The sequence below is a fragment of the Anas acuta genome, chromosome 12, assembly GCF_963932015.1.
Source record: "Anas acuta chromosome 12, bAnaAcu1.1, whole genome shotgun sequence".
Classification (NCBI taxonomy): Eukaryota; Metazoa; Chordata; class Aves; order Anseriformes; family Anatidae; genus Anas; species Anas acuta.
Window position 1 is genome coordinate 3,294,583 of NC_088990.1, and position 16,171 is coordinate 3,310,753.

The 16,171-nt window shown below is 46.4% G+C and overlaps 2 protein-coding genes across 2 annotated transcripts; both read left to right on the top strand.

Annotated features, from left to right (window-relative positions):
• The first annotated feature begins 3,052 nt into the window (after nucleotides 1–3,052).
• Nucleotides 3,053–8,933, top strand: SNRPA1 (small nuclear ribonucleoprotein polypeptide A'). Its single transcript, XM_068695625.1, has 9 exons — nucleotides 3,053–3,273; nucleotides 3,556–3,703; nucleotides 4,196–4,274; nucleotides 5,209–5,255; nucleotides 5,380–5,482; nucleotides 6,022–6,101; nucleotides 7,444–7,519; nucleotides 7,915–8,008; nucleotides 8,494–8,933. The coding sequence occupies exons 1-9, from the start codon at nucleotides 3,192–3,194 to the stop codon at nucleotides 8,550–8,552; spliced, it is 768 nt and encodes a 255-aa protein (XP_068551726.1). The 5' UTR covers nucleotides 3,053–3,191; the 3' UTR covers nucleotides 8,553–8,933.
• Nucleotides 8,934–8,996: 63 nt separating this feature from the next.
• Nucleotides 8,997–14,527, top strand: SELENOS (selenoprotein S). The gene is made up of 6 exons (XM_068695626.1): nucleotides 8,997–9,159; nucleotides 9,530–9,667; nucleotides 10,790–10,896; nucleotides 11,466–11,555; nucleotides 11,657–11,735; nucleotides 13,699–14,527. The coding sequence occupies exons 1-6, from the start codon at nucleotides 9,081–9,083 to the stop codon at nucleotides 13,776–13,778; spliced, it is 573 nt and encodes a 190-aa protein (XP_068551727.1). The 5' UTR covers nucleotides 8,997–9,080; the 3' UTR covers nucleotides 13,779–14,527.
• The last annotated feature ends 1,644 nt before the right edge of the window (nucleotides 14,528–16,171 follow it).

Sequence of the window (16,171 nt, forward strand, 5' to 3'; positions counted from 1 at the left end):
TTCAGATTATTTATCTAAGCTATTGCAATGCTAGCTTGGAGCTATTAAAGTCTCTCCGACACTGGTATGCTCCGAGGATCAAAGTGGCTGTCTCTTCAAGATAAACGAATACTTAGGCAGTGTATTAAAGCACATTTCTCTATTGTCTCTTGGCACCAGTGACCGATCCATAATAGCTGTTTTCTGGAAAATCTTCTTAGAGTAGCCTGACTCCTCATTTGCTGTTTGGCTGTGAGGTTGCGTTCGCAGCCATCGGCCATTTCATAGCTGGCAGGTGGAGAACACACATCTTAAAAATCATCACTTTGACTTTCCATTACAAAGCAGGGGCTTTTAAGAGCTCGTGTACCGCACCTGACACCAAGAATCTGTCTGCTCTCAGTTACAGCTCCATTACAGCCAGGAAGCTGAGGCACGCTGCTATACTGTGCTCAAGGAGAAAGGTCCCCGTTTTGTTTAGCCTTGTCAGGGGCAGGACCTGCTTCCCAGGAGGCTGAAGAGAATCTCCTTTCAATGCCTGCCCGAAATGACTGAAGGTTGCATCGACTTTCCCATCGTGTGGTTCCTGAGTCATGCGCAACCACGCTGCTAATTCTTTGTCTCTGCTCATGACACCTCTCTCTCTTGCTCTCTCCTAACTTCTTTTAAAGAAACGCAGATGTTATAAAAAACGGAGTGTGCTTTCATTAGTAACATTGGTCACAGAGAGTAGTGAGGGTGTTTCTTTAGCAGGGAGCCCAAGAACTGAGTGACCCCAGCCGACACCTCCGCAGGCATCGCCAGCCAGAACGGAGCCAGCGCTGACACTGTAATCCTGGGGACCAAGCCAGGCGTCACTCACAGGATGCCGCCGCTGGATGCTCCCAAAAGAAAAGTATGAGCCATCCCTGTGCGGTGCCAAACGTGGCTGCAGCATTTAAACTATCATCACATCCTCTGAGTTCACAGAAACGTCACGGCGCCCAGAAAAATAAAATCCTTCCCTAGATAGCGGGAGAGGCAGAAATCATTCTGCCTCATCTCACAGAGGGAGCCTTGAGGGCTGGAGAAGTATTTTTCCAGGGTCACAGAGGTGGTGGCTTGGTGACATTCAAGAGGATTTGGGGACCTGGGGGTGACCAACCACTTCCTTCCCATGCCACCTCCAGTTAGCGTCATCTGCACTGGGGCTCACCCATCCGCAAAGCGCTGCTGCTGCCAGCCGAGCCCTGCCAACGGGGCCAAGCGCCTTGGCTGTGACAACCTGACGTTAATGCCAGGCAGCTCACCAGCCTTGGACCTGATTTACACTGAAGTGAAGCTGCCTGCCCAGGCACGGCGGGCTGAGCCATCTCAGCTCCCCGAGAGATACACCCAGCTCTTCCTCAGCTTTCCAAATCTGTAAAGTGGGGCAGGAGGGGGGTGATGCCACTTGAAAGTGTGCTTTGTCTTGTGAAGGCAAAAGGTGAATGCTGTGCTGGAGCCTGCAGAGCTCCCAGCCCATCATTTCTTCCCTGAGAGCTGGAAAGCACGTGGAGATGCCAGAGCAACTGTCTCGAGTGCTGCAGTGGGAAGGTGTTTATGGGCAGTATTCAGGAGCAAAGCCCAAACTGCTGCTGGGATGGTGGAAAGCACCGAGAGCTGTAATTACTGTGTGAGGCTGTCCTGGCTGTGTAGCAAGAAAGGAGCAGCATTTGTCTGAAAAAGCACAGTCCCACTGGCTAGAAGCACAAGCAGCTACTGTCCAAGGGAAAGCAGCCTGCTTGCTGCCGGTCAGCCCGTGGGGAGCAGGTCCCCAGCCTGCTCTGCCCGGATTCCTGCAGATCTAGTCTGATCTGAAATGCCAGAAGCAGAGAGGGAAGCTCTGGTAACAGCTTCTGCCTGCTTTAGGGTTTAATGGGTAGCAAAGCCGAGCCTTTACTCTGTTGATAGATGTGCTTGGATGCGGGGCTCTGCACTCTCTCTCTGGTTGTGCACAGAACTGAGCCGTGGGGTACGTGGAGAAACTGCAGCTCAACACGGATTTTGCCACAAAGGAGATTGCAGTGGCCCCTGGCAGGGTCATGTCGTCCATGAGAGGAGGGCTTGGGGTGAAAAACCTGATTTTGTACCTTTTCCCTCAACACTCACAATTGCTGCTAGGAGCCCACAGAGAAGGATCGCTGCCCTTCTCAGCAGCGCTGCCACAGACAGATCAAAGACCAAAAGTTCTCCACCACCTTCGAGGCCTGGGGAGAGAAGGGGTGACGGAGACACCCTGGCACGCTTGGGGCTGCTTTGGCCAAAGGCTGAGACGTTTGTAGGACATCAGTTCCCTCTGCTGACGAGCTGCCGAAGTGCTGCGGTGCTATGGCTGTGCTCATGGGGGATTGCCCAAACTCCCGAAATCAAGGCCACACCTGAGCAAAACTGCTCCCCTGGGCCCTTGGTGTCGCTCCCCCCAGCTCCCCGGGGGGGACGAGGTTCCAAAAGCATGGAAAAGCACTGTTTAAGGATATTAAAAGTGGTGAGATCTAGGAGGATATGAGGGAAAAAGGGAACAGTGTGACTTGGTTGGGCACTGGCACAGGCTACCCTGGGTAGCTGACATAGCACCAAGCCTAGAGGAGTTCAAGAAGCATTTAGGACACTGCTCTCAGACACATGGTTTGGTTTTTGGGTGGTCCTGTGTGGAGCTGGGAGCTGCACTCCATGCTCCTCCATCATTCAGTGACAAAAGGGACATAGAGCTTCTGGAAAGGATACAGTGTAGAGCCACAAAAATGATTAAGGGATTGGAGCATCTGTCCTATGAGGAAGGACTACACAAGCTGGACCTGTTTAGCCTAGAGAAGAGAAGATTTGAGAGGGGATCTTATCAACCTCTATAATTACCAGGGGGAGCAGCGTAAAGGGGATGGGACCAAATTCATCTAAGTGGTGCCCAGTGATAGCACAAGGAGTAATGGGCACAAATTAAACCACAAGAAGCTTCATCGCCACGTGAGGAAGAACTTATTTATTGTTCAGGTGACGGAACTGAACCCAAAGCCGAGCACCTCCCCGCTCTTCCCCGCCCTCCGCGGCCGCCATTTCGCGGAGGAGGAGCCGGGGGCCGGGCGGCGCCTGCTCGGCTGTGGGCGGCGGGGCCTGGCGGAGCGGGGCGGGCACGGCTCGGATCGGCTCGGCTCGGCCTGGTGCGGCCTGGTGTGGCCTAACGAGGGCTCGGAGGGATGGTGAAGCTCACGGCGGAGCTGATCGAGCAGGCGGCGCAGTACACCAACGCCGTCCGAGACCGAGAGCTCGACCTGCGCGGTGCGGGGCTGAGGGGGGAGCTGGGTCCCTGAGGGGGGAGCTGGGCCTCATGAGGGAGCTGGGCCCGGCCCCGTGGGGCTGGTTTTGGGCCTAAGGATTCGTTTTTTGGCTCTGTGGGGGCTGATGGAGGATTTATGCTGTGTGGGAGCGGGGTGAAGGCGCCCTGCAGGGTTTTTTTAGCAATCCTTTTGTCCAAGCATCTCCCCCAGGCCCTGTTTTTCGCTGTGTTTTACTCACTGTAGCCACCCTCTAATTCCCGCCTCGCGTTTCTCTTTTCCCCAGGCTATAAAATCCCCGTCATCGAGAATTTAGGCGCCACTCTGGACCAGTTCGATGCCATCGATTTCTCTGACAACGAGATCCGCAAGCTGGATGGGTTCCCCCTGCTGAGGAGGCTGAAAACTCTCCTGATGAATAACAACAGGATTTGGTGAGGGGCTGTGCTTGGGGCCCTGGGGCAGAGGAGCGTCTGTCAGGGCAGGATAGTTGTAGAAATGTTTGTTCTGTGGGGGAAAAAATGGCAGTGAATACTGTATAACCCCTCTAGTTTTCTTGCTTTGTTCATTGAAAAAATCTGTCCCAGGTCAGTCTTCACTTTCCACAGGATAACGACACACAGAGTCTGGAATTTGGCTAGAATCTTTGGAGCTCATTTACCGTCCCCATAAAGAACAGGCAAACAGGCATACCTGTAATTGAACAAATGTAGCACAGATTTTGCATCTAATGCTCTTACAATGCCAACTGGTATTTTGTGCTGCTTTGATTAGAAAAAGTCTTGTAGCTGATGCTAATCCAAACTTCTGTCTGTGTCAGAGTTGGTTGTGTTGAAGAGAGAAGCTCTCTATTTTCATATTTGTGTGTTTTCACCATTGCTAATTTCCAGCCTAAGTTAAACATTTGGATTTTTGTTCTTCTTCAGTCGGATCGGTGAGGGACTTGAACAGGCTCTGCCCAGCCTCACGGAGCTCGTTCTCACCAACAATAACATTGCTGAATTGGTAAGCTACTGATGCAGAATAAACCCAAACAATGCTAAATTGTGTGGTTTTGTCATCTTTCTAATTAACCTTTTTATTTAGAGAAATACCATGTGAATTTGGTAGAGTGGTGTGTATACTGGTGTGTATATTTTAATTAACCTAAGTTGCAGTGTTCAGTGGAACAGCAGTCAAAAAAGTCTTGGTGGGTTTCCTGTTTAACTGTAGTTAATTTAATTAATTCTATTTGATGTCTAAAATGCACTTGAGAGTCTGGTGAGGAGCATTCACAAAGGTGATCTAATTACTTTGAAATTAAGTACTTTTAGGTCCAATATTGAACTAAACAAACAGTCTCTGTTTTAAAAAAAAAAATATGAAAATTCTCTTTTAAAATTTCATTTTAGTCACTTATTCAAAACTGGAAAACCCAAGTGCATCTAATATTCTCTGCTTGAATTATTTAATTCATTAGCCAAGAGCCTGAGCACAATTTCATTGGTTTTGTTAGTGATGTTATGTGTAAAGATAAGCAGATTGGAATCCTTTGTGTGGCATTTGAGTAGATTTAATACCAGCGGGTCTACTTGCAATTTTCTTATTCTTAATTCTTTGTTAAAACTGAAACTTGCTTTGTTGCTCTTTTTTTTTTCTCCCTGTTTCTAGAATGTATCTTTTCCATAGTAGAAACCAAGGCTTTTGGCTCAGTTGGCTGCCTTAAATTGAATATAGTAGTATTGTTTGAAACGTTACTGACTTGTTGCTGTCCTTTGCCACAGTACAAATGCTGCTATTTGTCTACATTTTCAAAGAATTAAGCTTGAAATGAATGTGAGATTATTCTGACTATGAAACAGTAACTAAAAAAGACTGGTAGAAGTTTAGGAACTTTGTTTTGAAATACTGGATTCTTATTAAATGCATTCAAGATTATTTCTGTGTTCCCATTATGTAGGGTGAACTGGATCCGTTATCAAGTATTAAATCATTGACGTACCTGAGGTAGGTAATCTTGAAAAGAGAAGTTTTTTTTTTCCCCCCTCTTTATATGAATATAGATATATCTTAATTTATTTTAATATATTTCATATTAAGTACCTCTTTGTAACCTTTATTTACTTTGTAGCATTTTAAGGAACCCTGTAACAAATAAGAAGCATTACAGACTGTATGTAATCCACAAAGTCCCTCAAGTCAGAGTCCTGGATTTTCAGAAAGTTAAACTCAAAGTAAGTCTGCCATCTTCTGATTCAGCACAAGATGAAAACCTTTTTTCGTGTTACATTCTTGAAATTTTAGTGGCAACATTAAACTTTTTTCCGTATTTGTCAGTTGTATTGAAACTATAAATCCTAAGTGGCTTTAAAACACCTGCTTTGCTTTCTTTTATGATTTCATTCCGTTAAGAATCTAATCTGCTTAATTACATTTAGCTATGTTTTACTGCCATTGTTTTAGTCTGATTCTCTTCTGGCTGGCTAGTTTTGTTGGTAGAAAGAGATCTGGAGAAAGGAACGAGAAATCACAGCGGAGCCCTCTGTTCTCAGTGAAGATGCAGTGTGGGAGAGCTGTTGTTTTTCAGAGCGTTCGGCTGATAGGCCTTGAGTCTGAGTGTTTGGGCAATGTTTATGTGCTTGTTGTTACGTCTGCTCTCTGTGTGCCAATCTTCGCTGATGAAGATGAGCCAAAGCATCTTTCTTTGCAAAGACAGCAACTTTGCAAAATGCAATGTTCTCAAATTAACTTTGTGTGTGTGGTATCGCTGTAGGAGCGACAGGAGGCAGAGAAAATGTTCAAGGGCAAACGGGGTGCACAGCTTGCAAAGGATATTGCCAGGAGAACAAAAACGTAAGATGAAAAATAAATTTCCACTGGCGTTCTCCTTCAGAAACACCACTTGGCGTGCGGCACTGCGTGCTGTACCGAAACGTCCCTCATTGGCAGGAGGGCTTAACTTTAGTAGCATGATTTCACAAGGCACTTCTGGCTAATTTTTGGATGGTGGTGAATACATCTCAGAAATATTTCTGAAAGAGATATTTGGTCAGGGTGGATTCTTATCTTTTTTCCCCTCTGTGACTTTACTGCAAAGAGGTGGCCATTGGTGTGTTTATTTTTTCACTCTAGATGATTGGTAACTGAAAAATCTTATGTTCTGCTAGGGACTATAAACAGTAAAACCTGCTTTAACTAGGAGGATAAATGCAGAGGAAAACATTTAGTTCCCAAGTGTTAAAATATTTGCTTATTTAGTGTGGTTCTTAAATGGTACATCACAGAATGGCTCAGGTTGGAAGAAACCTTAAATATGACCTTGTTCCAACTCTCCTGCTATGGGCAGGGATGCCACCCACTAGATCAGGATGTCCAGGGCCCCATCAAACCTGGCCTTCGTTTTGTTTAATTTTTCATTGAGTTGTTTGGAAAACAGAACTTAGATCAGGCATAGCAACAGCGTTTTCAAATTTGTAGCAAAGTAACAGAAGTATCTCAAATGTATTTATCACCTAAAACTGTAACAGGTGGCCTTTCACAATGGTTTGTGAATAAAAAAGGGTTCAGGTCTGATAGATCACTGATTTACTTGTTCTAAAACTAAATAGTTGGATAAACGTAAAGAAAATCTCCCTGTAGCTGCGGAAGAGGTTGCAGGTTCCTGAGGCTGGGTCGGCATTTCAGGAAATTCTTTCCTGCTGCTTAGTCAGTAACTCCCATTTTCACAGACTACAAACGTTTATTTTTTTTCTTAAAGCAGGTAACTCTGAGAAGCAGAAGATTAAGATTGCACCTAGAGTAGTGCAGGCTTTAACGTAGGCTGCCACAAGGGCATATTAGATCTTTAAGAAAAGGAAACCCCAATTTCCTTTACCCTGTATTTATCCACCCTGCTTTTGTAATGGTGAGAGACAAAACAGTGTTCAGCAACATCCAAATCGAGCAGCTCTTGTCAAACACTTTATAAATTATGCTCTGCCTCTCATTATGAGCAGATGAAAGGTGGGAGGGGGAGTGGGACCCTGAGGACAAGTTGCTGGTGTTTCTGAAGGAGGCAATTCACTGTATCAGTTTGTTAACAAAGATAAGATACTACACTTGATTGATTGAAATGCTTCCAAACCTGGTTTGGAAGTAAGAGAAGCACCTGCTCCTCCCAGGGTGTAATGATACTTTACTTTTTTTTTCTTTGAAGCTTCAATCCAGGCGCTGGTCTGCAAACAGACAAAAAGAAAACCGGGCCCTCCCCAGGTGACGTGGAGGCAATTAAGGTAGGTACAGCGGGACAGCACCCGGGGACAAAAATTGAGGAGAAAAATGACGAATCCAAACAGAACAAGTGTTTTTTTCCTGGCAACATCTGACTCTGCTCAGATGGATAAAACAGTACGTCATGTTTGTTGCAGGTGCTTTTCCTGTAAGTTTTCTTCTATGACATACCTGTTTTTTGAGAATTTAACCGAAACTTTGTCCTGGGCTTAGAGTTCTCCCAGGGTAGAACAGCTTGCTTAATAAGGGAGGAAGTAAGATCATGCTTTGTCATGTGTAGAACCTTCTAGGACGTAGAAGCTTAGCTTCACTTAATTAAAAAAAACTTGGTGTGTTTATTTTAAAGACTAACGTGCTGCGTGTGAAGATCCATTGTGCTTTTTTGTCTGTTTTTCAGACTGCCATAGCGAATGCCTCGACTTTGGCTGAAGTGGAGAGGCTGAAAGGCTTGCTGCAGGCTGGTCAGATACCCGGCAGAGAGCGAAAACCAGGTCACGCTCTGCTTCTACTTCTGGTTTCCAAACAATCCCCATTCCGTGGAAGGGCCAAACAGTGCAAGAGTTGAAAAAACTCAAAACTCCCATAAATTGGTGGCCAGAATGACCGGGGATCATCCCTAAGGCTCTGCAGCCAGCGGGGGTCTGCCTGGCTGCCAGGTGCGGTTCAGAACTGGCACAGGGTCTCATGGGGACAACAAGGTGCCAAAACACCAGCTGTAAACCCTATTGTTGTTTAAAAAACAATGATCCCAGTATTTTGGGACTCACCCTATTGTACGGAGCGTTAGGTGGGGCACGGGGAGTTCCCGGGGGGGTCTTTGGGACCTCGGAGCGGACACCCCAAAGCTTCAGGCTGCCACCATCGCTCATCATCTGCAGCCTAGACCCGCACAATCGGCCTTTTTGGGGGCATTTGTTAACAATTTGGGTTATTAGGCATTATTACGTACCCCACTGAACCCCGCCTGTCTCCCCAGGTCCGGCCGAGGACGCGGAGGAGGAGATGGAAGAAGACGCCGTCCCCAACGGATCCTAGCGGGGTGTGGGGGGGGGGTGGCTGCAGCCTGTGGGGCTGCTGGGGGGGGGTGTTTTGGGGCCGCGCCGCGCTCAGCCCTCAATAAAGGAGCGGGGCCGGGGCCCGGCGGTGCTCAGCTGCTGCTGGGGGCGTGGTCTGGGGGCAAGGGGGCGTGGCCTGAAGGGTGGGGGCGTGGTCATGGCATGGGTGGGCGGTCCTTCGAGGGTGGGGGCGTGGCCATACCTTATATGGAAATCCCGCGCGGGCCTTAAGGGAGGTGGGACCGTTCCCTGCCGTTGCGCCCCCGTTGGTCCATTCGCCTCTCCTGATTGGTTCTCGCCGTCCTGATCCCGCCCCCTTTCCACTCTGGCGCCCAGCTATTGGTCCGCGAGGCGGCGTTCCTTTACCCTCATTGGCTCTCCGCTCCCTCCCAGCGGGCGGGGCACGGCACGGGGCGGGCGGTGATTGGCGGGGCGGCTGCTGACCGGAAGGAGGAGGAGGAAGAGGAGGAGGAGGAGGAAGAGGAGGAGGCGGCGGCGGCGGCCGGGGATGGATCTGGGGGGCGCCGGGGGCGGCGAAGCGGAGCTGGAGCGGGGCCCGGGCGGTGCCGAGCTGCTGCGGCACGCGGGTGGGCACCGGGGAGGGGAGCTGGGGGGGGACCGGAGCTGAGGAGGGGCTGAGAGGGGGGCTGGGGCCTGCGCCTGAGGCCTGGGGGGGGGTCGGGGCCTGGGCGTGTGAGGGGAACCGGGCCTGGGGGGGGGCTGTGAGGGGGCTGGGGGGAGAAAGGGGACTGGGGGGGGGCTGTGAGGGGAGCTGAGGGTGAAATTTGGTGCTGGGGGTGGGTTACAGGGGAGCCAGACACAAAGCGAGGGCTGTGAGGGGAGCTGGGGGTCAGGCAGGGGGTGTGAGGGGGGCTGAGGGGTGTTTTGGGGTGGGAGGGGTGTGAGGCTGGCGGTGGCAGGCAGCCCGCCCTAACCTACACCTCGTCCCCCTCGCAGTGGGCTCGCTGCTGTCCAACTACGGCTGGTACATCCTCCTGGGCTGCGTGGTCATCTATGTCATCGTCCAGAAGATATCCCAAAGCCTGGCCGCCAGGCAGAGCGGCCGGGCGGGAGCGGTTGATGCAGCAGATATCGGTCAGTAAAGCCTCCTGTCCTCCTCGGGGCTGCGTGGTGGTGCTGGGATGTGGGTGTCAGCCTCTAGGTGCCTCCTGGCGCTCCTCGGTTGCCACAGGATGGCTGGCAGCTGTTGGTTTCCACACAGGCAGGATCTTGCTTAATGACAGCAAACAGATTCTGCTCTGGGGGGGGGGATTTAACTGTGAGGAGTACTCAGGGTGGCTGTTTAGGCCCATGGAAGATGCAGATCTTCTTGCTGAAGAGATTGGGGGCAAAAGGTTTGAACAAGAGAAATGTTATCGAAAGTCTGTGTTGTAGTGGGGTTGTCAGGAAGTGACGTGGTAAGGAGGGAAGGAGCCCTGACTCCATCGGGATTATGTACATTTGGGGTGTAGCTGCCTCCTGTGCGCGTTGCCTTCTGCAGTGTGGCAGAGGTGGAAAACCTTACGCAGTCCTTACACAGTACACATGATCCTGCCCCGCTCCAAGACCTGCTGCTGTAAAGCACAGGCTGTACTTACACGTCTGCTGAAAGAAAAGTGCCTGGCACTGAGCCCTCTGGCTGGCACGGCAGTTGGTGTGACCTCAGAAAGTGTCACTCGCTTGTCCTTACATTGAAATGTTTGAGATTTGTGAGTAATTTCTCCACTGACGGAACAGATCAAATCTGCCTGTGCCCCGCTGCCGTAATCCAGCCAGCAGGACCAATTGCCAGAAGGAGCAGGAGGGAACGTGGGCTGGTTGCCGTGTGCTTCTGCACAAAACAAGCTCCCTGGTTAAAAATGGAATCCCTGCGAAGCATGGATGGTATTTCTGAAGTTACTGGTGTCAAACAAATCCTTCAGAAATAGAAGCAAATATTCTAGAAGCTGGAATTTTAATTTTGATGGGTTCGTTACGTGGGTGTCTGTATTCATTAAAAGCCCGTTGAAGTAATTGCTCTAAAAATATTCAAATATTATGAGATTTAAATCAGTGTATGAATTACTGTAAAAGATAAGCTGCAAACTGGACCTGAGTTGTGATTTTCTGCAAAACCGCTGCAGCGAGGGATGGGAGCCTTTCCCTATTACTGTTCTTTGAGGATGCCATCTAGAATTTATTTTGAACTGCTTTGCAAACTCTTCTGCAATTTCCTAGAGCCCGACCTGGTGGTAAGGAGGCAGGAAGCTTTAGCAGCAGCTCGCCTCAGGATGCAAGAGGAGCTGAATGCACAAGCAGAAAGATACAAAGAAAAGCAAAGACAGGTAACTTAACTATGAATTTATTTATTTTTTTGGATTCATTATGTCAGAAGAGAGAAGGGAGAACCTTTGATAATACATTGGGATGTAAATACGTAGCTGGCTTGTTCATTTAAAAAAACAGGTTTTCTTCCATAGAACCCCCCATTGTGCTTCAAATGGCCATCAGATGCAACGTTCTTTACTCAGCACTTCTTATAGACTGATGATTTAAGCTTTCCACTTAGTTCTGTTTTACTTCCAAAGTATTTTTAAGCATGAAGGGGTCAAAAGAAGCTGCAGACGCAGTCTTGTGTGTACTGGGGAAGAGGGGGTTGCAGTCCTCTTGTTGGGAAGATTTGGGTGCTCACAAAGCTGAGGTACTGCATCGGGTAAAGATAGATCCTCTGGGTTTTGACGGGTCTGTTGTAGCTGTTCCTGTAGCACAGGCAATTTTATTATTTTTATTATTCTAAATATTATTTTATTATTTTATTATTTTATTTATATTATTTATTTATATTATTTATATTATTTTATTATTTTTATTATTCTAAAATCTTTGTCTTACATATCCTCGATTTGTCTCCTAGCTTGAAGAAGAGAAGCGAAGGCAGAAGATAGCAATGTGGGAAAGCATGCAAGAAGGAAAAAGTTACAAAGGAAACCTGAAACTGAGTCAGGTAATGGCTGGGTTGTTAACCAGGTTACGGTTATGTGTGTGATTAGTTTAGTCAAAGCTCACATTGACTAAATTCTGAGTAACGTTTACTTTTGTGAACAGCAAGAAGTAGAATCTGGTGCCTCCACCTCAGCAGCAGTCCCGAAATCTAAACCAAACAAAAAGCCTTTGCGAGGAGGTGGTGAGTATGAAATCCTTACGATGTTTTGAGTTTGAAATGGAGCATTTACCTACCTGTGCACAAAGTCATTGTGTAATTACCTCTAATTTTCCTCTTGTGCAGGGAGAAAACAAAATGTACCTTATGAACAAGTTCTCTGCTTTACCCATTGTGGTCTGCTTACACTTTGTACAAAACGTAGCGGGCAGTTTCTGTCATGCTTTTCCCCAGGGAGGCAATATTTCCGTTTTCTTGTAAATGCTTTTGCCATAACTTAGGGAAATTGCAAGAACCTGTATTTTTGAGTACAACAATATTTCTGAGAACGCTCTCCTATTGTTGGTAAAGTCCAGTAACTGAATATCTGGCCTGTCTTCCAGTCACCCATACTACTAACTCAATGCAGGAAGAAAATATTTTACTTTCTCTTATGTAGACTCAGGGACACAAAACACCTCATTAAGGTAGATGTGACCTTGTTAATCAGGTATTACAGTAACAACCTATTGAATATGCTAATCCTGCAGAGGTATAAAACTGTTACAAACTCTGACAGACCACCGTAGGGTGGTTTCATTAAACTCACTGTCAACCACTGAAATCTGTTTCGATGGATTGACTGTTTTCTGTAGCCAGAAATCCTCCCCGTAAGGGTCACTGCTCTGGACCAGCCAGGCAGCTCCTCTCCTTCCTCTCCTCTTGGCCAAACAGCCTTTGCCATACCTGCAAGTGCTAATTTGGCTATAATATTCTAATTACAATTTTCCATAGCAGAAGGGATCATCCTAGACAACCTCAACCGTATCAGACTAAAAGGGAAACACACTTAGGGTGCAGCAGTGAACAAGTCACTTGATTTAAATGTATCAGACCTGAAGAGCCTTCATTTATATGTGCTATACCTCAGTAACTGTTCAGTGCTGAAATTTCTGCTTTGAGTATTACGGATTGATTCATTTTAGGGTGTTTGATATGAGTTAATATTGATATAAATGTCTGATACTGTCAGATACCTTTGTAGCTGTCGCACAGAATATTTACTGCTACCAGGAATGAGAAATGTGTGCTAATTCTTAGCACATGGTTCTTTCATGTGCTGAGAAACATGATCAGGGCAACTAGGTTGAGGCATCCTTCCAGCTGCTACCTGTCCTATTTTCAACCTAAGCAAAATCTTTGCTTAAGTTTAACGGATTATGGAATTAGAGGTCTCTGATCTTCTCATGAGTTAGCTAAGGATGAAGTGAAAGAACCATCTGCGCTGTTCAGCTGCTGAATTAAGCTAGAAAGCAGAACTTAGCTCGTACAACAAAAACAAACTTCAAAGATGGAGGTGGTGCTTGAAGTTTCAGTGGAACAGGTTGCTTTGAAACCTGCTTGGTTAGCAAGGCTTTTGGTTTTCCTTTTCTTTGCCTTGTACAGAACAAATCAAATATGTTTGCCAAGTGGTACCTTTCCAAGTGCATGCTCATAAAATAAAGTTGCATGTAGCATGGCATTGGTAGGTTCAACTAAAGTTGCCTCACTGTGTGCACTTGGCTTCTCAAATTCATTTAAATATTATCTTGTAGTAGTAGAATCTGCTTTTTGACCTTCAAAATATTCCGTACAGGACTGGAATTAAAGATTATTGTAAATCCTTAACTAGTCGGGCTCTGGGAGAACAGATAAACTCTTACTGCTCTACAGCAACTGCAGAGCAGCATTAAAGCTTTAATGCAGGTTTAGTGAAATTATATGGCAATTGAAATCAATGTAATTTAATCCAAATTGGTCAAATTAAAACACAAATATTTTACAATAGCTTTTACTGTTAGCCCTATAAAATAAACCATCTCAGGTCTGGATATTTTCTCTGCTTTAATTTCCCTTAAGTCGCTGCCTGTGCAGTAAATAAAAATAAGGTGCAAATACTTGTGAAATTTATTTTGGACTTGTGTGTTGATGAGTATTAACACGGTGGATTTCTCGTGTGTTCTTCTAGGCTATAACCCCCTGTCTGGAGAAGGAGGCGGAACGTGTTCCTGGAGACCAGGCCGCAGGGGCCCGTCAGCAGGTGGATGAGGCTAACCTCCCTAGTGTCTCACATCACTAGCAGGCTTACTCCTACCCACTGTCTGACTGCCTACAGTTGGCGTGTCACCGTGACTCCTTTGGGGTGTGGTTTAGTGCAGGTGTTCATTTAAAAACAGATTTTACATCATTTGCATATACTAACAGCAGGCGATACTACACAAGAAAAATACCCGGTTCTCTTAGAGAGGAGGAAGAAAGAAACAAAGTCAGTACAATCAGTTCATTTTCTTCCCTCTGTAGTGAGGAAGCCTAGTCTCCAGCCCAGATGTGTCACTTGTGATTGAGAGCAGGATTCTGTGGCTGGCCTTTCAAAAGACTGGCCTTTAAGCAGGTGAACGAAGGATCTAGGCCTCAGTTTACCTGTGTAAAAAGTGGATATTTGCCATCCTCAGACCTGTAATGGGATTTACTGTGTTTGGCTGGAAGGTCTTTAGAAGGGAAGAATATTGTCATTGGCAGATGCCTTCAATATTTGGAGGAGGGACTTTGAGAAAACCCAGATGACCTGACAAACGCCCTGGATTTGCACTGAAGGCCAGTTACTTTAGAAGAGTCTCTGTGACAAGCTACCTTGAATGATGTTTTCCTTAGAAATGGTGAACAAACCAGTGAGGATTACTGATGCTAGACAGCAGATGGGGGTTTCTTGCTATTCTTTTTTTTTTTTTTCCAATTTCAACTGCTTTGTAAAAACAAGATACCGTTAATATTAAATACAATTGCCAACAAATCCTAAATCTGGTATTTACAGTCTTGTGCTTTTCTACGGCATCTTTTCTATAGAAGGCATATGTTGTAGTGCAATAAATGTGTACAAAGCAAAACGCTAGAGCGTTTTGTGTGTATGTGTAAAGGAAAACATTCGAGAGATCAAGTGAAGTGATTTTCATTTGGCTAGCACCATAAACAATAGTTTTGGTTTGGTTTGTCATTTTAAGCTGTTCCTTTAAGTTTTTTTTTTATTATTATTATTTTTATTTGGGTGTGCTCTTCCAAATCATGATTCCTAGAAGAATCCTCTTCAGGTGAAGACCAAATCAAACTTTCCTCAAGTTTAAAAAATGAAACTCCCCATTCCCCACCCCTAGTAAGTGACTGTGAGGTGGGGTAGGTTGGATGAGTAGTTGTTAAATTCTCCAGCTATAGCTGAATCTAAATCAAGGAAATATGTATAACAAAGTTTTTTGCTCTTGGCACAGCAGAGGGTTTCTTTTCAAGTTGCTGCTGACAAATAGGGTTTGTGGAGGAGTGTTTACACGGGCGTGTTCAGCTTGAGCTGCAAGATGTTCAAAAGGAAAAGAGAAGCCACGAGCTGTGCTGAGACCTGTGCGGTGCCTTGTTTCTGGGCAGCAGGACTGCCTGTAGCTTTAGCCACACAGCATCAGGGTTACACCTCAGGTTCGCTGAGAACTTAATGCATTCAACTTGCTGTTCTAAAGGCGTCTCAGGGTGTGAAATGAGAGCCTTGCTACGTTGCGTGGCTGTCCCGCTGCCCTCAGTAGCCTGGTGAGATGCTGGGGTGTGTTCTTACCTTGCTGTCAGCTCATGCAGCGCAAAAGGGTGCAGCTTTTTTTTTTCTCTCTTTTTTTTGGGGGGCGTGGGCTGCAGGGAGGCTGAAAAGAGCCTATGACTAGCAAATGCATACTGTTTTCTTGTCTCCACTTGTGTTTGAATTATTTGTGTCCATCTGTGCGTGTGACTGCCAGCTCCGAATGCGCTGCTCATACAGCAACTGCTCCTTCCAGGTGTCACCTGATCCTCGCTGATTTCCTATGACTGTAAATGTAGCAGGGGCACGTTACTTGGGAGTTTTAAAGTAGCCAAGAAATGAAATGGAAAAGTGGATTACCTTTTCCTTCAGACCTATGAAGTGTGTACTAAACTGCATGTGGAAGATGAAGTGAGAAGGCCATTAAGGTTCCTATGGAAACTAGTTTTCATTTCCTGGCTTCTGTGCGTTTTGATACATAACCTTCAATTTCCATTGTAACACAGAGCGCAGAATGTCACGTCAGGTTTTCTTCTTTAATAAGGCAGAAAAAAACAGAGGTGGGGAAATATTTTTCAAGATCTTCATCCGGGGGAGGGCTAAGTTATCCGGGGGAGGGCTAAGTTATCTTGCTCGTGCCTGTGAGAAACGTTTTCCCCTTCTGTTTGGGGAAATAGGCAAGTCTGAGGTGGTGTCTTCAGAAAAAGAGCCGTGGGAGATTGTTGTCTTAAAGGTACAGAATTCCTTGTCTTGATGAAGTGGTAAAGATGGGTTGATTTAGCTCAGTAAAAACATTTAAAGGAATATATAAGCAGGTCTGAGCTGAGTATATGCTAATCTTTCTCTGTGTCCCAAAACTTGCTTCTGGCCGGGGCTGGGATATGGATTTTTG